This window comes from Gossypium raimondii, chromosome 10 (assembly GCF_025698545.1).
Source record: "Gossypium raimondii isolate GPD5lz chromosome 10, ASM2569854v1, whole genome shotgun sequence".
In the NCBI taxonomy this organism is placed as follows: domain Eukaryota; kingdom Viridiplantae; phylum Streptophyta; class Magnoliopsida; order Malvales; family Malvaceae; genus Gossypium; species Gossypium raimondii.
Genome location: NC_068574.1, coordinates 19,857,219 through 19,877,203, shown reverse-complemented (window position 1 = coordinate 19,877,203; position 19,985 = coordinate 19,857,219). Strand labels below are relative to the sequence as shown.

Below are 19,985 nucleotides of genomic sequence, written 5' to 3'. Positions count from 1 at the left end.
AACAATATAAGTGATGAAGTCAAGCATCAAATAGGGAGCGATCTGGGAGTTTGTATTGCCAATAATCCTAAAAAATACCTTAGATTACTGATGATGGTGGGAAGGAGAAAGAAAAACGCTTTTATAGATATTAAGGAGAAATTTTTGACAAATGTGAAAAATTGGAGTATACGTAATCTTTCTATAGGAGGGAAATAAGTTTTTGTTAAACCAGTATTACAAGCCATTCCAATTTATGCTATGCAATGCTTCCAGTTATCGATTTCATTATGTCGGATCTAGAGAATATTATGTGTAAGTTCTGGTGGAAAATTTTAAAAACAAATAAAGGTATTCATTGGTGTAGTTGGACGTTATTGTGTACCCCCAAGACATAAGGGGGGATTGGTTTTAGAGAATTATCGAAGTTTAATAAAGCATTGTTGGCAAATCAATGATGGAAGTTAATTACCAATCTTATTAGTTTACTCGCATAGGTTATGAAAGCTAAGTACTACCCATAGAGCGATTTTATGAATGTTGAGTTAGGATCTTACCCTTCGTTTACCTGGAGAAGTATATGGGGCGCTCGGAGCATTTTAGAGACAAGCAATGGTTAGAGGATTGGAGATGGAAAATCAGTAATATTTGGAATAATGCATGGCTTCCATATCCTAGAGATGAAAAATTACAGTTTCAGAATATAAATTGGAAGCACTCTTTGGTTGCGGAACTAATTGATCATGACTCAGTTACCTAGAAGGAAGACATCTTAAAGAGGCTATTCACCGAAGAACAAGCCAAGATGATCAATTCCATCCCCCTAGGGAATTCTTTGCAACTAGAAATCTTAAGAGGAGACAAGTCGAGGGAATATACAGCTAAAAGTGGTTACAAGTGGTGTATTACAGAGGAACAAAACATGCTAGGATATGAAAAACAAAATACCTCCAAATCTAACAAAAAAAAATTATTCAAAATTATGGAGCCTAAAAGTTCCCAGTAAGGTACGAATCAACTTATGGAGAATTACAAACAATTATTTGCCTACACTAAGTAACCTAAATGCCCGTAGGCTAAGGCTTGATGCTCTATGTCCATTATGTGGTGAAGAAGATGAATTGGTCAACCATATCTTTTTATACTGTAATCTTGCGAAACAAGTTCTCCAACAGATGGAAGTGATATCCGCGCCCATACATGAAAATCAAGAATGGAAACATTGGTTAGCTGAGACTTTTAACATCAATATCATGTATCAATGTACATGTCTAACAGTTTCATTCTAGGGAATATGGCATAATAGGAACAATTTTTTCCATGAAGGTATTCGACAGAGGATATATGACATAGTGGGCTTTATCAAATCATATTTTACAGAACTAAGGATACTAAACGAAGCACTAGAAAACAAGCACAATAGAAAGGAAGCCCACTGGGAACCCCCAACAAATGACCAAGTTAAAGTAAATTTTGATACTGTGTTTCAACAACAAAACAACAAAGTAATCACTGGAATAATTATCAGAAACAGCATGGGACTCATAATGGGTTCATGTGTTTACCCGGTCAAAAATGTTCGAGATCCGACAACTGCAGAAGCATATGTATTTCTCTAAGGGGTTGTCTTTGCAGAAAAAATGAGATTTAGCGAAATAATAGTCGAAAGGGATTTAATGACTGTCATTAAAAAACTACAAAGTCCAAAAAATGACAGATCACTTATCAGAATCATCATAAATGAAATAAAAGAAAAAAACCAAAAGATTTAAGAGCATTGAGTTTACTTACATACCGCGTGAAGTAAACGAAGCGGCGCATGCGGTGGCTGCATGGGGGAGATGATGCGACTCCCTGACCTTCTGGATGGAAGAAACTCCGCCGGAGGTTGAACCCATCGTTCTGAAGGACCAAAGGGGAAGAAGTTAGAAGAGGTGAAGGCGGTGTTTTGATAGGATGAGTCTGGAGAAGAAAGAGGATTTGTTACAGGATCTCCGATGAACTCAGAGATTAGAGGAACTGGGGGAAGAAAATGACCCACGCACACTGTTTGATGAATACCAGTTCCCTTGCAAAGGGACATTTGGCGTTGCAATAACAAAGAAGAAAGGTAAGAAGAAGCTAAGAATTTAAGGTTTCATTTTATTTTAGCTTCCTTAGGAAAATTACTATTTGTTTCTTCTAAAGAGTTTAAGCGCCTATTTTTAGGCCTTAGGAAATTCCAATACTGAGGCACCGTTCATGGGAAGTAATGGTTTAGTGGACAGATGGTAGGATTAGGTGGGCAATTTACCATTAAAAGCCTAATTTTTTTAAATTTATCGAAATGGACCTGGTATTTTATTATTTACCAGAATGGGCCATTTTTCCCTAAATCGCGTCCTCGTTAGCGCGATGTCAGGGGATGTGCCAGGAAATCGCAGCCACGTAAGCGCGTTTTACTGACATGGCAACAAATTGCGTCCTCTGAAGCGCGATTTGTGTCCACGTTAACAAAGCGTGCTGATGTGGACGCGATTTGCCCCGCGTGTGAACAGTGCAACGGTCAATTTTTTGACCGTTGCCCCCCCAACGGTCCAAAAAAAACTATAAATACCCACCCTTTTTTTTTTCACAAACTAATCCTCTCTCAAATTTTCTCTCAATTTCTTCTAAATTTCCTCTCAATTTGCTCTCAAATTCCTTCAAAATTTCTCTCAAATCCATATTTATTTTCAATTTGCTCTCAAGTTCCTCTTAAATTTCTCTTAAATATAATTTTAAAAATATATATTTTTTTAAAATTTTTTTAAACCGTAAAAATTTGTACGATTTCAACAATGGCCGGAGAATTGACTCGTCTTGATAAACATCACATATTCGTGGAACAAATGAAAATGGTAAGCGTTAAATTTAATTTTTAAATATTATTTAAGAATTTTTTATTTATTCATTTTTAGATAATTATTAATTTATTATTTATTATAAAAGTCTATAGATCAGATATTGGAATGCAATATCCGGAATATGCATGGTCCTCCATCAACGTAGGTAGAGAACTACCTGCGGGAAGCGGGTTTTTGGCACGTGGGGACAGTAGGTCGGGGATGCAAGGTGGACTCGAAACTAATCAGTGCGTTGATTGAGAGGTGGAGACCCGAAACGCACACATTCTATCTTCTATGTAGAGAGTACACTATCACTTTGGAAGATGTCAGTCTGCAATTGGGATTACCGGTGGACGGGTACCCAGTCACCGGGTGTGCCCAATCTAGCGATTGGCTTGCGGTGTGCTACGAGCTTTTGGGCGCTATTCCGGAGAAAATGGACGGAGGTAAGATCGAGATGGGCTGGTTACGAGACACATTCCCGGATCCGGATGAAGATTCAACCGAAATAGAAATAATCCAATATGCTCGGGCATACATTCTTTAGTCAATTGGAGGTTATTTGATGCCCGACTTGTCACGGAGCTGCGTACATCTAAGATGGCTGCTGAAACTCGTTGATTTTAAAGCAGTTGGTGAATTGAGTTAGGGGTCTGTCGTCTTGGCAACATTATATAGGGAGATGTGCGGGGCGACGCGACCGAGGAAAGCAAAAATTGGAGGTTGCCTGTCACTACTGTAGTCATGGGCACGGTTTCGCTTTCCATTTTTACGTCCTCGAGTGGACCACCCATATACATTCCTACTCATAACGAGGTAAATTTTATATTAGATTTTACAATTATTATGTAGATTTTTAAAAATAAAAGTATGCTAAAAATTTATTTAATTAGGTGGAACCATCCGGCAAGTAATGCTCGTTTACCTACCTCTCTTGAAGATATACGGTTTCTATTAGACCAACAGTCAGAAGCACATGTAAGTATTAAATAAATTGATATTTCCATCATTCGCTAATCGATTGGTATTTAGTATTTAGTATTATGTATATAACTAATATTTCTATCATGTTCATATAGTTTCAATGGACACCATACGAGGATCCGGCAATTCGGGCAGTAATTCCGGATGAGTTCTTACAAAATCCAAACGCTTGGCAAGCAAAAGTTGCGTTGATCAACTACGCGACCGTGGAGATGCACCAGTCAGACAAGGTGTTACGGTAATTTGGATGTAGACAACCGATTCCCGTGGAACCTGAGGTGTTTGACAATCACCATAAAATCGACCTTCGGCAATGGAATACAGATTGGCCAAGATTCTGGTCCGAGTACATCCAAATGTGGGAAGATCGGTATGACTATATACCTAGTATAGAACCGATCATCGTTCCGGAGTTAGCGTGCTTGCCGGAATACATGCCATGGTTTAGGATCCATGGCAAGCCGTATTTACTATCGCCAGAGGAGAGGCAGCGACAATTACGTGTCCAAAGAGAAAGACGCAAGCCTTTAAATCCAAGACGACAGGACGACGACGCTGGCCCCTCAACGACGCCCAAACATTCACCCGGCCCAACGAAAGCACCGACACAGTCACCCGACCCAGCAATTCAACCGATGATACCTACGCAACCGCCTTTTCAGATGATGCCAGGTGCGTTTTCTAGCCTTTTTATGTATTCTAACCCTTATATGTTTCCTTTTTCGAGTCCTATGGCAGGTTGGAGCCAATGGCCCTGTTCAGCTCCATTTCCTGTTACACCGAGTGGACCACTGATGTATAGGCCAGCGATGCATGAGGGATCGCAAGAGGGGCCGTCGGGGAGCTATTCTTTTTACCAATCCCCACCACCGTATAGGTTTCAAACACCGTCGCCGTTGGTGATACAAAGACCTCCACATTCACAATTCTATCAAGGTGGCTCATCGTTCCAACTCCGACAACCAGATGCCCTACTGGGAGAACCAGAATCCCCACTGGAAGAACCACAACCGCCGCTAAAAGCTGGACAAAGGAGGAATCCGGTAGCGTGTAATCGAATGACGCCATGTGGCCTTTGAATCCATAACACAGACATTGATTTTTGTATTTAAATTTATTTGTACAAATATTTTGAATATTTTGATATTTTCTGATGTAATAAAATAGAAATTTTTTTAAGTTATTACTTAAAAACCCTAAACCCTTAACTTATTAAAAATTTATATATTTATAAATTATAATTAAATGCATAATTTAATTGACAAACCTTAAACACTTAACCTAAAAACCCTAACCTTAACCCTTAAATTAAAAATCCTAAACCCTTAACCTAAAAACCTTAAACCCTTAACTTAAAAACCCTAACCCATTAACCTAAAAACCCTAACCCTTAACTCTAAAACCCTAAACCTTTAACTTAAAACCCATAAACTATTAACCTAAAAACCCTAACCCTTAACTTAAAAACCCTAACCCTTAACTTAAAAACCCTAACCCCTTAACTTAAAAATCCTAACCCTTAACTTAAAAAACCTAACCCCTTAACTTAAAAACCCTAAACCCTTAACTTAAAAACACTAACCTTTAACTTTAAAACCCTAAACCCTTAAATTAAAAACCCTAAACCCTTAAATTAAAAACACTAAACCCTTAAATTAAAACTCATAAACCCTTAACCTAAAAACCTTAACCCTTAACTTAAAAACCCTAACCCTTAACTTTAAAACCCTAAACCATTAAATTAAAAGCCCTAACCCTTAACTTAAATATAATTTGATAATTTTACTAACATTAATATAATTATCAGTTAATAATTTTACATTCACATAATGTTAGATTTGGAAAAATGTTTTGATTGGTACTAACAATTAATAATTTAATATAATTTGATAATTTTACTAACAATTAATACAATTATCAATTAATAATTGAAAAAATATAATTTTTTTAAATTACATTCAATTATTGCGATTAGGGCATGATCGACTTGTATGGCCTGGATTCTTACACCATCCGCACAACTTCTGTTGACTGGTTGTTTATCGGATATCCATATTGTTACGTATTCTAGTAGAGTAAGGTCGACCCTTTAGTTTGCAACGTAATTCTCTATCCGGTAACAGCTTAAAAGGAGCAAGAGATACGGGCAGCCACTTACGTTCATCTGGGATGGGTGGGAAAACGTGTCTCCAAACGTTGTACATGTTTTCTAATTTGTACACTTCGTCCACGTAACTCATCAGATCCAGACGGAGAATCTGACAAGCTGCAATAACATGAGCACATGGATAACGAAGTGCATCAAACATCCGACAATCGCAAGTCCTATTTCGCAAGTGTACATGATATTGCTCGCCAACAATACCTTGGTGCGGTCTGTCAAACTCTGTCACGCGAAACCATAAGTTGTCTCGATCGTGACACACTATGTGCATGGTGTTTGCCCGCGCCTTGGCCTTGTTAATTTCTTGAACTACCTTACTGCACCATACATGTCCTCCCTGTATCTGGCCTGCATAACTTGCTGCTCGCTTTGGAAATAGCGCCGCCAAATGAAAATATATTTCTCGCACAACCGATGTTATCGGTAGATGACGCATTCCTTTAATAACAGAATTTATGCATTAAGCCAGGTTTGACGTCATATGGCCATATCGTAGGCCGCCGTCGTATGCTTGTGCCCACTGTTCGAAACGTATGTTACAAAGGTAGTCCGCCCTTCTCCGTTAATTGAACGTAAAGCTGTCAACATCTCGTGAAAACGGTTTTTATTTATTTCATACCCTGCAATATAAGTTCATAGTGAATATTACATACCATTTCTACCAATAAAACTAATTCAAATTGAGAAACAAAATAACACAGATATAGGCTAAATACCCATGTTGGTCACTTGTCGTCGTTCGCTCTTAGATGGATATTGCCTGTAGTAGTTAGAAGCAACGTGTCTTAGGTAATATCGATGGTGCGTGCACTGCCATAAGCTTCCCTGTCGATCAAATGCAGCTAGTATACCGGTGCCCCGATCTAAAATAACACAGATATCAGGTTGGGGACACACATTCAACCTTAACCTAGAGAGAAAGAAATCTCAGTCATCAGACGACTCCCCCAGTGTTATTGCAAATGTAATTGGAAGAATTCTCTCACCGCCATTCTGTGCCACTACAAGCAATAGCAATGAGTATACCTACCAAACATAAAGGTACCGTCAATTTGTACCAATGGCTTGCAGTATGGAAATACATCTCGACATTGCTTAAAGGTCCAAAACAGGCGTTTGAACACTTGGCATCCACGTAGCAATCGGCCGTTGTAGTATGCGCGTTCCGTTTCAAAGTATGTGATGGCACTTGGGACGTATCTATCTAGCATTTGACACCACTGCCATATTTCATTATATGAGGCGTCCCACCTACTATGCATCTTCTCCAATGTCTCTTGCTTAGCTATCCAAGCCTTGCGGTAAGAGGGCGTGTAACCCTATTTGGCTACAGATTGGTAATTAACACCGGCACTGAAGTCTTGGGATCTGCTTTTACCGTGGGCAGTATCAAGCTAGCTAACATAGCTGAATCCATCTTCAGATGATCTTGTGAAACACCTATAAACGGAGTACATTAAATAATGCAACATTACATAATAAAAGTATTATTCAGATACCGTCAATACTGTACCTGCAGCACATGTATGTGGACCTTTGTACTTTTTAATCTCCACAACCCTATCCTTTTCCTTAACGAAAATTAGATTTTCCATGAACATGTGCCATCTTGCACCGCACACTTCGCCTCAAACTTATCAGATTTAGATTTAACAACGTGATACTATGTTGTTTCAAAGCACCAATAAAACTATCCTTTTTGGTAAACTGATTACCAACTTCAAATTTACCCGAATCTAACCCAGAACTTGTACGATCACGCAACCGATGTGGTAGATCTGAAAACTCTAACGCACCATCTGTAGACAGATTGACATTATGCATGTGGACTGGAGGTGAGTATGCTCTGAATCGTGGATTTTCTTCTTCATCTGAACTCCTTTCAACATCTTCAGGTTCTGTTGGAATAGGCTCCGGTTTAGAAAATAAGCCAACTTCTGCACCATTGGGCCCGGGCTCTCGAGGTGGATCCATATCGGTGTTATCTTCTAACCCACAACCATCTGCAGCGTACGAGGTCCCCTCACCGGTTGACGTCGTAGGGAGTACATCATCCCTTCTTCTGGGCATTTCATAATGTCCCTAATTGGATGTAGATTGCCAACCACTAGAACTTGATGCCGTTCCCCAGTATGTATTTCCAGCATCAAACATCGAGCCACCGACGTACATGTCTCATCCACCGACAGAGTGTCTTGTGGGGGATGTGCATTCAACACCGCTACCAAACATGGGTTGTTCCGTGTTTTCTAACCCGCTAACCTAATGTCAGCCAAGGGTCGTGTATACATCTCGAACATCGGTCGCAAGTACATCATTTGGAGATGTAAATTGTACATATAACTCAATATAAGGTGTTCCACTAGCAAGATGAGTCTGCACCATTTCCTTCAAGCTAAAGCACCTTTTATGTCGAACGAGTCATATGTCACCAGATCAACAGAGGAATAGAATCGATACGTAATAGACAAAACTTTCATTGGCGTCGTTCCAAAAATTTTACGCCTAATTCTTTTACGAAGTTCTATCAAATTTATGTTCTGGTTAAAAATCAGTCGTACCGTATTCTCCGACAAAAAAAAACACAATTCTCGGTGTGGCAAACCTCACCATCGTAGTAAATAACAGCACTAATACGTTCACTCATATTTGAAACTCTAACCTTCTTAGCCTCTCTAAATTGTTTCTGCTGTGACTTATGCAATCTCAGAACATTTTTTGCCACATTTATAGCCTCAGCCTAAACATGCTACTGTAGCAAAAGCGTGTCCACGTGGGCGCGATTTCACAAATTCTTCTCATAAAGCATCCTGCTAGAAATGATTTATACTATTTGCTCAGAAACGTCAAGTCAAAATTATTTTTCCAGGACCTACTGTAGTAAAAGCGCGTCCACGAGGGCGCGATTTCACAAACTCTTCTCAAATAGCATGCTGCTTGCAGCGTTGTTTTATACTATTTGCTCAGGAACGTCAATTCAAAATTATTTTTTCAGGACCCACTGTAGCAAAAGCACGTCCACGTGGGCGCGACTTCACAAATTCTTCTTATAAATCATCCTGCTTGAAGCGTTTTTTTTAACTATTTGCTCAAAAACGTCGACTCGAAATTATTTCTTCCAGGACCAACTGTAGCAAAAGCGCGTCCACGAGGGCGCGAATTTACAAATTCTTCTCATAAAGCATCTTACTTGAAGCGTTTTTAAACTATTTGCTCAAAAACGTCAAGTCGAAATTATTTTTCTAGGACCTACTGTAGCAAAAGCGCGTACACGTGGCCGCGACTTCAAAAATCCTTCTGATAAATCATCCTGCTTTGATTTTATCTTAAAAACCCATAAACACGAAACGTAATCCAATTTTGAATAAATTTTAATTAATTTAATTACGAAACCCTAAACCTTTATCCCTTATTTGTTTACTTTTTTCTCCAAAAACCCTAAGGTGGGAAACACGGCGAAATCGCGTCCCTAGGGGCGCGCTACGTGCCAGGAAATCGCGTCCACGTCAGTGCGCTTTGTTGATGTGGACACAAATCGCGCTTCAGAGGACGCGATTTGTTGCCATGTCAGCAAAGCGCGCTGACGTGGACGCGATTTAGGGGAAAATGGCACATTCCGATAAATAATAAAATACCGGGTCCATTTCGGTAAATTTAAAAAAAAATTGGCTTTTTTTGGTATTTTGCCCGGATTAGGAGGCACAATAATTTTTTAGGAATTTATAATTTTTTAACTTTCCGTAAATAATGATCAGTCGAATTTATGTCTAAATTTTACTATTATTATAAAATATCAACTTTTATACTATTAATATAAACAATAAATACGATTTTCTTATGTAACTTAATTTTCCTGTACTGTAAGGATATTTTTGGTTTTGTGATTGAAAGGCTGATTAAATGAAAGAGTCTTATCAAAATTATGTTCACCATTGGATTCATGTGGAAAAAGAATGTTTTATATGAAAATGCACTTTTTGGTGAATAGTATATTGCTAAAAAGCTGATTGTAAGAATATCAAGATATATAAAATCGAATATTAACATGTCAATATTTTATAAAATATCGAAGTAATATCTCGATATCAACTTATGATAAAAACAAATAACAAATTCAAGAACCAGTATTTAAGCTCTAGAATAATTTAGATGGCCTTCGTGGCTAAGTGTCTATCTCTCGAAAATACATGGCGAAAAAAAAAATTAAGACAGAAAAAGAAACAAGAATGAATATAGTTTAATTTATAGAATAATTAAGGGATGGAGACCAGCAGGCACTCGTACCAAGAAACTGTGATTTTGGTCTAATTCATTCAATATGAAGCACAAATTTGGATCTATAAATTAAGCGCAAAGGCTTCACCAGGGACTGCTCAAGTCTCCCTTTACAACCCTTGTTCTTCTAACACGATTTCAAGGTATGAATATTCCAATCTTTCCCTTTCATCATTCCATTTTTTTAATTAGAAAAATCACTATTTTCTCTCCTTCATCTTTCAAACATTCAGTAGAAGTAGAAGTTCATACATGTTCTTATCTCATTTTAATGATGTCAAAACCTGCCTTTTCATCTCATTCATTTCAAGATGCGACTGACAAAGGAGTTTGTTATCTAATTTATAGATGGAGATTACCATAAAGGAGTCTGCTATTGTTCGTCCAGCTGAAGACACTCCCAAACGAAGTCTATGGAACTCCAATTTAGATATAGTGATGACAAGATACCACATCCCTACTGTATACTATTACAAGCCAAATGGTTCTTCTGATTTCTTTGATTCTGGAAGGCTTAAAGAAGCTTTGAGCAAGATTCTTGTCCCATTTTACCCTATTGCTGGAAGGTTGGGGTATGATGAAAATGGAAGACTTGAGATAATATGCAACGGTGAAGGAGTTTTATTCGTTGAAGCTGAAACTACTTCAGTCATGGAACATTTGATTGGTGATTTTACCGAGAACCATCAAGTTTTAAGTTTAGTCCCTAAAGTCGACTATTCTGAAGGAATGTCTTCCTATCCACTTATTGTATTGCAGGTAATCCGCAAACATTTCACCGAAAAAAGGATATAAAATATAAAGGATTATATAATAATAGTTTATTTATTGTGTGTGTATTTTACCAGGTAACTAAGTTCAAATGCGGTGGAGTTTGTCTTGGAGTAGGGATTCAACATACTTTAGGAGACGGCGCAGCGGCTCTTCATTTCATTAATAGTTGGGCTGACACTTCACGGGGCTTGACGCCTGCCATTGCACCATTCATTGATCGAACTCTTCTTCGTGCTCGGGACCCACCAACGCCTAAGCTCCACCATGTTGAATATGACCCTTCACCGGCATTGAAGTCTGCATCAAAATCTCAATCAGATGATCATAAGCCATCCATTGTCTCCACCTTAGCGCTCACAGCTGATCAATTGAACACCCTGAAAGCCAAAGCAAAAGTTGCAAATGCAAACGGTGGTATAAAATATAGCAGCTTCAACATCTTGGCTGCACATATATGGCGTTGTGTAAGTAAAGCAAGGGGTCTTCCAGCTGATCAAGATACCAAGCTGTATTTTCCAGTTGACGGTCGATATAGATTGGATCCTCCGCTCCCACCAGGCTACTTCGGCAATGTAATCTTTACGACTGCACTAATTGCTCAAGCTGGTGATCTCGAAACCGAATCATTTACTGACACCATAAAGAGGATCCATGAACGATTAAATCAGATAAATGATGAATATTTAAGATCAGCTATTGATTACATTGAAAAAGTGCCTGATTTAAACACCTTGGTTAGAGGACCGCATACTTTTCGATGCCCAAACCTTGTTGTTGTTCCATGGAACTGGTTGCCTATATATGAGGCAGATTTCGGATGGGGTCGTCCCATATATATGGGGCCAGGGAATGTCGTCCAAGAAGGCAAAATTTACATACTACCAAGTCCAGTCAACGATGGGAGCTTGTCACTGGCAACTCGTTTAGAGACTCCTCACATGAAAGCCTTTGAAAAACTTCTGTATGAGTTTGAATAGTTATGTTATGGGAGTCTCGCGCGTTTCTGTTCTTTTGTGGTTGACAGATTGTAATGGAAGTTATTGCAGTAGTAGATCTGGGGTATGGATCATTTAATGATTGGTGATTTCCTTTTTCTTTGAATGTTGGAAGCTAGATTAAGTTGCATTTCTTAATGGAAACGATTTTTTATAAACTGTGATTTATAAGGTATATTCGATTTAGTTTAGTAAGATTTTTAATTTGATACTTTTCGGATTAAGTAATTTGTTAGGTTTTTGTTATAAATATTTTTATATTATATTTGTAAGATTTTTTTGAATTTATTAATATAAATATTATACACTTATAAATATAAGTTTGAGCGACTATAAAAATTAAAGTATAATCAGATAAAATACATGTATGATAATTGTGCATGGTGAAATTGATTCAACTTTTACCAATGATACTATAACATTTATATGGTATTTTCATTCGATTTACATTTTGTAATTTAAATATGCATTCCTAATACATTTTGTAATATAAATATTGTGAATTTTTATTTTGTATACTTTATTTAGATGTTAAATTTTTTAGGACTTTAGCTTTACCCATCATGTATTAATTATTCCTATATCTATGTCATATTTTAATTTATCTCTATTTTATATAATTTATTATAAGAATATAATTAAGACATTAAAACCAAATTTCTCACAGATGAATTAATCAATCAATTCCAACACTTTTATAATTCTAGTTTGTCTCACACAATTTAAAACACTGGTCATAAATTTAATTAAAAAATACATGTTTATATAAAAATAATTATTTAATATTTTTTGTATATATTAACAAAGTTTTGATATTATTGACAAAGGTTGAAATCTCAAGTCCTTGAGTACCCAGGTTGAGAGTCAACATGCATGCGTGTGTCTCTAGTTCAATCATGTGTTGTTACTATATATGATTTTTAGCCTAATTAATTAGTTTTAATTTAATCCGTTTATACTTTATATTAATTTTGATTTTATTTTATAATTACTTAAACATACATTTGAAATTGTACTATAATTGCGTTATATTTGTACGAAATATAAACATTTAAAAAAGAGAGAAATTAAATGAAATTTAGATCCAATCCGGAATAAACTAAATCATGCCAATAATTATCATCTATAAATATGGATTTGTAAATTACACCTAATTTTACCTGAAGACTGTACCGCCGACCGGGAAATAAGTATTTTACAAATAATTAAAATTTGCATAAAGTTATTTAATATTTTTTTCATAAAATTATTTAGAAAATAAAGATTTAGTTGTTATAAATTTAATATTTTTAATATTATAAAGAGAAACATAATATTATATATAACAGTAAAAGTAACATAAGTAATTTAAGATTTGTATTAAATATTGCAATAGTTTTTATTTTTCTCATTATGAGAATTAAGCAAAAGTATTGGCAAAATTATACTACAGTAAAAAAATGATGTATAGTTAAAAGTGTTATAAATTTTCTGATTGAGTTTGAGTTCGATTGGCATTGGTATTATTGTTAGTGTAGGAAGACGTGGGTTTGAGTGTGTTGAAACGCATTATCAATAGTTGAAGATGGGCTATGGGTAGTTTTAGATATTGTTTCAAAAAAATGTCATCAAATTTATAAATTTTACAAAAAATAAAATTGATAATTTTGTAACTTTAAAATTCTAGAAAAATAGAATCAATGTGTAAAATGGGCCAATTTGCAAGTTGAGCCAACGCGAATGATGTCAAGTGTGCACTTAGAAGACGTGCGATCTGCCCTCGTGCCAATGATGTCTGTTGACACCATTTTTTTGATGAAAACGGGGTCGACTTGGGTTTTGAAAAATAAAACGGGAGTCGCCACCAATCCTTTTTTATGAGGTATGATTGGATCACCTCGAAAAATGGTTGTTTTTAATAAACGGTTTGATTTTATTAAAACAACAAGTTTGGTCCACGAAATTCGAAAAAAGCAGGTTCGAGTCGGTTACATACGAGGAAGGATTAGCACCCTCGTCGCCCAAAATTGGTACCTAGTTGATTACTTAATGTCTTAATGTCGAAAATTGAGAACTTTGGAGAATTTTAAAAATACGATCATTTTATTAAAACGTTGAAAATTTTCAAGAAAAAAAGGATATTTCACGTTATTCGAGAAAGAAAATCATATCAAGTAAGTTGGGACACAATGTCTCGAATTCCCGATACGCGAATAAAAAATGCTTATTTAAAAGATATTTAATTATCTTGGATTTAAAAGGGATCACGACCATGAAGTTAGGACACGATCCTTTTTAATTCCGATATTATTTAAAACTTGAGTTTGAAAAAATTAGTGTAATAAAGTTTAAAAGAATATTCAATTGTTTAAATCAAATGAAGAAATCGCAACCCAATACGTTAGGGCACAATTTCTCAAAATATTAAACATTGAATATTGCATTTATTTCGAAAAATCTTCGTCTCGAGAAAACAACGTGTCACATCCAATGCGTTAGGATACAACGTATTGAATTCTTGATAACGAGCTTTTTATCATTTTTTTTAAAAGAGTAATCTCGATTATTTAGGTTCAACGAAGAAAATCGGAACTCAATACGTTAGGGCTCAATTCTCTCGAAGATCCCAAATACCGAGTATTACTTACATTTTTAAAATTTTCCGTTTTTGATAAATCCGAGTAAAAGTAGGTATAAAATAACAATAATGATGCAATGTAAATAAAATGAAACAAAGAAACAATAAAAAATAATCATACGAGCAAAATAACAAATAATATATAACTAAAGTAAGAAAATAAACAATAATAGACATATGAAAAATGAACAAAATTAACACAATCATAAAAATACAAAAGATATATAAATACGTGCATATATGTATAAAATTATGAAAATATGGAAAACATATGCATGTATACATTTTGAAATTATTATACATGAAAAATTATGTAAGTATGTATATATGAAAATTAAAACGTATATATAGGACATACATAATATAAAGTATAATATATAATATATATTAGGGAAGTATATAAATACATATATATGTACATAAATAATAATAAAGGGATAAATGTATGCTTATATATATATATATATCCTAAAATATGTATGTATATTCAGATAATAAAATGCATGCATATATACATAGATCATAAAATATAGATATGTATATATATATATATATGTATATGTTTTAAAATATGTATGTAATAACAAAATACATTAATACGTATATAGGATACAACATATAGAATATAAATATATAATGTACAAATATTTGATTGCAATATCAATAATAATATAATAATATTATTAATTAATTAAAAATAAAATAGCAAGCTTAAAGGGCTAAATCGAATTAAAAGGCATAAATTTGGGGCGGATTCGAAATAAATAAAAAAGGAGGGATTGATTTGAATGCGCAAATAACATAGAGGGGCTGGAAGGGAAAATTTCCCTTCTCCTCTAAAACGCACAGCTTCATTGAGGACGAAATCGAGAAAAAATGGAATTTTGTGGCAAAATTGAAAAATAAAAACAAAATAGGATCCAATCGTAAACAGCCTCAAAAGCGTAAGGACCAGGGGCGCAAATAACCCCTTTTATCCAGAAACACGCGGATCCTAAGCGGTTCGGGTCGGGTCGGTCTGATCCAAGGTAAAACGGCGCCGTTTTGGTGCCTGAGAAGGCTACCCAAAACGACGTCGTTTTGGTAGCCTATTTAAGCCAATTTTCTAGAAAAAAATTCATTTGCCTTGTTATTTCAGAAAAACAAACTTAAAGTTTTCTCCCCCTCCCCTCTTTCAGTCCAAACTCCAGCCTAAGGTCCGGCCATGGGCCACCGCCATAAGCATATCACATGGCAAGCCACCGTACGGTGGTAGAAAAAATCAAAAAGGTATTTTTTCTTTCTCTTTATATTTTTCTTTTTTTTTTGCAAATGTAAACTGTGTTTTTTAAAAAAAATAAAAATAAAAGTAAACAACAATAAAAAGGAGATAGAAAAGAAAAGAAAAAATGCAAAACGACAATCACCTTTGATTTTTATATTGCTTGTTTTTGTGAAATGTTACAAAAGAAAGAAAAAGAGAATTCCCCTTTTACATTGTTTGGCCTTTGCCGAAGAGAAGAAGAAAAATCTTAGAAAATCCCCCACAAATCTACTTGGCTTTTATATAGCCTAAAGAGAAACATAAAGAAGAATTGTTTATTGTTTTCTTCTATTTTCTGTCTCTGTTTCCTTTTCGTGTTTGCAGGTATTGACGGAGACGTGCGACGCGAGCAGGTGGCGGTGGCAGAGGAGTTGATGAGCGGCAGAGGGTAGGTGCGGCGCTAGGGTTAGGTGCAATAGAGGCTAGGGTTTTTTAGAAAATGTTTTAGTTTTGGGCTCGTTGGGCCTTTAGTTTTTTTTTCTTTTTGGGCTGTAATTTTATTATTTTGGGTCAGGTCTGTTTTAGGGTATTGGGTTTGGTTTAAGGTTTGGGTTTTTGGGCCCTATTTTTATTTGGTGCGAGCCCGGGCAAATTGGGCTGTACAGCTGCCCCTCTTTACTCGTTGTCGTGTAACGATAACAGAGCAAAGACTAAGAAAGACCAAATTTGCCCGGTCTCGCCGAGTCTTGACCTCTTGGTGCCTTTCTTCTTTTCAAGTAGCTTCATTCCAGTCCACTGCGTCTTATTGTTTCGATCCACTCTACTGCACTTCAAAAAGACGAGACATGTAGCTTCAATCCATTCTGTTGTAGCTTCAGGGGGTGAGGTTCGCAGTAAGATTCGTTATTGTTGATCTGCTCCACTACTGATTAGGGGGATAGAATCTACAGTCTTTGACATACTCCACTACTACTTAGAGTGATAGGACTAATGGCTTAAATCTGCTTCTCCACTGTATTGGGAAGATAAGATTCACCATCTTCGATCTGCTCCACTACTGCTTAGGGTGACAGAATCTGCAATCTTCAACCTACCCCACTACTGCTTAGGGTGATAGGACTAATGGCTTAAATCCGCTTCTCCACTGTATTGGGAAGATAAGATTCACCATTTTCGATTTGCTCCACTACTGCTTAGGGTGACAGAATTTGCAATCTTCAACCTACTCCACTACTGCTTAGGATGATAGGACTAATGGCTTAAATCTGCTTCTCCACTGTATTGGGAAGATAAGATTCACCATCTTCGATCTACTCCACTACTAAATACAGAAAGACAAGATCTGCTATCTTCGATCTCCTTCGCTGCCAAATACAGGAAGACAAGATCTGCTATCTTCGATCTACTCCGCTGCCAAATACAGGAAGACAATGTCTGCTATCTTCGATCTCCTCCGCTGTCAAATACAGGAAAACAAGATCTACTATCTTCGATCTCTTCCGCTGTCAAATACAGGAAAACAAGATCTGCTATCTTCGATCTCCTCCGTTGCCAAATACAGGAAGACAAGATCTGCTACCTTCGACCTCTTCCGCTGCCAAATACAAGAAGACAAGATCTGCTATCTTCGATCTCCTTCGCTGCCAAATACAGGAAGACAAGATTTGCTATCTTCGATCCCTTCCGCTGCCAATTACAGGAAAATAAGATCTGCTATCTTCGATCCCCTCCGCTGCCAAATACAGGAAGACAAGATCTGCTATCTTTGATCCCTTCCGCTGCCAAATACAAAAAGACAAGATCTGCTATCTTCGATCCCCTCCGCTGCCAATTATAGGAAGACAAGATCTGCTATCATCGATCTCCTCTGCTGCCAAATACAGGAAGACAAGATATGTTATCTTCGATCCCCTCCGCTGCCAAATACAGGAAGACAAGATCTGCTATCTTCGATCCCCTCCGCTGCCAAATACAGGAAGACAAGATCTGCTATCTTCGATCCCTCCCGCTGCCAAATACAGGAAGACAATATCTGCTATCTTCGATCCCCTCCGCTGCCAATTACAGGAGGACAAGATCTGCTATCCTCGATCTCCTCCGCTGCCAAATACATGAAGATAAGATCTGCTATCTCCGATCTTTTCTGCTGCCAAATACAGGAAGACAAGATCTGCTATCTTCATTGATCTGTTCTCTAGGGAACATGACCTGTATGTTCTATTTTATGAACCTAATTATGCCTAGTGATTAGGATGACATGATCAGAATGAATCAAATGCTCCTAACTAGATGTGTATGAATGACATTTGAATGAATGCAGAATGTCATGAGAATGATCCATTTTTAATGTTTGAGTCGTTATTGCTCATTGTCTTATCACTGACGTCTTACAACGCCTTCTTGCTCGACTGGCATTTCTGAAGAAACATTTAGCCAGGTTGCTCCCCACTGTGAACCTCAAAGTTTAATCCATTGGGGCGCAAAATTTGTACCATCAATCTCCCACTGTAACCCAAAGGTAGAAAGATATGGCTTTTCTCAATCTTCTCCTATCGCAATTTAAGGATACAGAATGTGAAGCTCTTTGGTCCTTTACCCTATTCCCAAAGTGTCATACCAAATGCTCAAGCACAATTGCAAAATTTTCTTCTCCGAGAAAACCTTTTCTTATTGCTTGGTGAACATCGCTTGTTTGTTCATTGAAGCTTTGTCACCAAAACAACATCTTGTCATTTTGTTCAATCAATGTTTGGACAACAAAATCTGAAAAGATAGTCTTTAACTTAGACTCATCCTTCTTAGATATTTCGCCCTTTAAACTTGGTATTTTCTAAACAATAGTCCTGTTTCAGGTTCCTATATTATTTAGAAACTTTTAGAGTAATATGCAAAACTTCCATTGTGAAAGTATTATTAGTCCATTAATCATTATTCTAATGCAACATGCTTGTAAAAAGAACATAACGATAGATAAAATAGAATTGATTTGAGAGCATAGCTCGAAATGAATGAATTATCAAGGGTAGCAAGAATAAAAGAGGAATTGATTGGAACATGTATCTTGAAAAAGAATGAAGTATTCCAAGAACAACAACAAATTCAATATATAAATAGTATGAAGGTTAGGTGCCCTAGATATCGCAGCTTGAACTTCTCTGTACAAACTTTCTGAAGACTTTCTTGAGTTTGACATGTGTTTAGGAGATCTACATGACTCTGTTGATGCCCCAAGACGTCGCCTTACCCTTTCAGATATAGCAAGATCACCACATGCCCCAATCTGATCACTTCATGCCCCATTCTAATCAATATTTGAGCCGCCCTTCGGGTTTTCAACTCAAATCCCCTTTGGCCTAAGGTGCCCTTTGCGGGTTTTCCCTTTAGCCTTTCTATTTTTACTTTTTCATTTTTTTCATTTTTCATTTTTTCATTCATTTTTTCAAGTTTTTTTGTTTGACTCAAAGTGCCCTTTGCAGGTTCTCACATTGGTCCTTCCTTCTTCTTTAAACGAAGTGTTTCTTAACTGGATCCGAGTTTATAGGATTGGAAATCTCACTCAGGATCAGTGCTCCTCTGAAAATGGTCTTCTTTACAATATAGAGACATTTCTGGTTTGGCATTCATTTACCTTTAGAATCCTTTCATTAAGGAAGAATCTTTTTCAACATCCAGCCCTCTCGTGGAATTATCTGAGACGAGCCTGTTTATTATAGGCTTATATTATTTATTTATGGTACATCCGACCCTGTTGAATAGCTTCTAACCCTTTTCCTAGGGCCAACTGATCACATCGCGATAGGATCCCTCCAACAAGCAATGAGGGGATTTTAATAGGTAAAACTACCTCAATCCTGTAAACCAAAAGAGAGGTGTTGCCCCAGTACAGATGTTTGATGAACAATGAGGGCAAATGGTAATTTCTCATGCCAGTCTTTGTTCACCTCTAGGTAATTCGGTGACAAAACGTGGTGTCTGCTTCTGAATTGATTTCAGACCTCAGTTATCATGCTACCATTTAAGTTCAATGCATTTTCCAATACCATCCTCTCTGAAATTCTGTATCAGTATAGGATGACCTTGATCCATG

General features: G+C 36.6%; 2 protein-coding genes and 1 long non-coding RNA gene across 4 annotated transcripts; 2 read left to right on the top strand and 1 right to left on the bottom strand.

Annotated features, from left to right (window-relative positions):
• Window positions 1-829: 829 nt before the first annotated feature.
• Window positions 830-2,302, bottom strand: LOC105778435 (hypothetical protein). Of its 2 annotated transcripts, none has more exons than XR_001128728.2 (2): window positions 1,771-2,302; window positions 830-1,673 (listed from the first exon to the last, which is right to left on the bottom strand). XR_001128728.2 is itself a non-coding variant. In XM_012602150.2 (2 exons), the coding sequence occupies exons 1-2, from the start codon at window positions 2,060-2,062 to the stop codon at window positions 1,653-1,655; spliced, it is 309 nt and encodes a 102-aa protein (XP_012457604.1). In that variant the 5' UTR covers window positions 2,063-2,197; the 3' UTR covers window positions 830-1,652. The 2 variants fall into 2 exon arrangements, 1 of the variants encoding a protein (XP_012457604.1); XM_012602150.2 differs by having other exon boundaries at window positions 1,775-2,197.
• LOC128033736 (uncharacterized) lies at window positions 1,940-4,866 on the top strand. The gene is made up of 4 exons (XR_008189764.1): window positions 1,940-2,089; window positions 2,950-3,662; window positions 3,740-3,824; window positions 3,926-4,866. It is a non-coding gene; the product is annotated as an uncharacterized LOC128033736 (long non-coding RNA).
• A 5,526-nt stretch (window positions 4,867-10,392) lies between these two features.
• On the top strand, window positions 10,393-12,176 carry LOC105775325 (shikimate O-hydroxycinnamoyltransferase). The gene is made up of 3 exons (XM_012597846.2): window positions 10,393-10,412; window positions 10,618-11,028; window positions 11,118-12,176. Exons 2-3 carry the CDS (start codon window positions 10,618-10,620, stop codon window positions 12,018-12,020), a joined length of 1,314 nt encoding a protein of 437 aa, XP_012453300.2. The 5' UTR covers window positions 10,393-10,412; the 3' UTR covers window positions 12,021-12,176.
• Window positions 12,177-19,985: the final 7,809 nt, after the last annotated feature.

Coding starts and splice junctions, on each gene's coding strand:
- LOC105775325 (XM_012597846.2), top strand. CDS start 10,618: ATGGAGATTACCATAAAGGAGTCTGCTATTGTTCGTCCAGCTGAAGAC. Junction 11,029..11,117: donor ATCCACTTATTGTATTGCAG/GTAATCCGCAAA, acceptor GTATTTTACCAG/GTAACTAAGTTCAAATGCGG.
- LOC105778435 (XM_012602150.2), bottom strand. CDS start 2,062: ATGTCCCTTTGCAAGGGAACTGGTATTCATCAAACAGTGTGCGTGGGT. Junction 1,674..1,774: donor CGCTTCGTTTACTTCACGCG/GTATGTAAGTAA, acceptor TGGACTTTGTAG/TTTTTTAATGACAGTCATTA.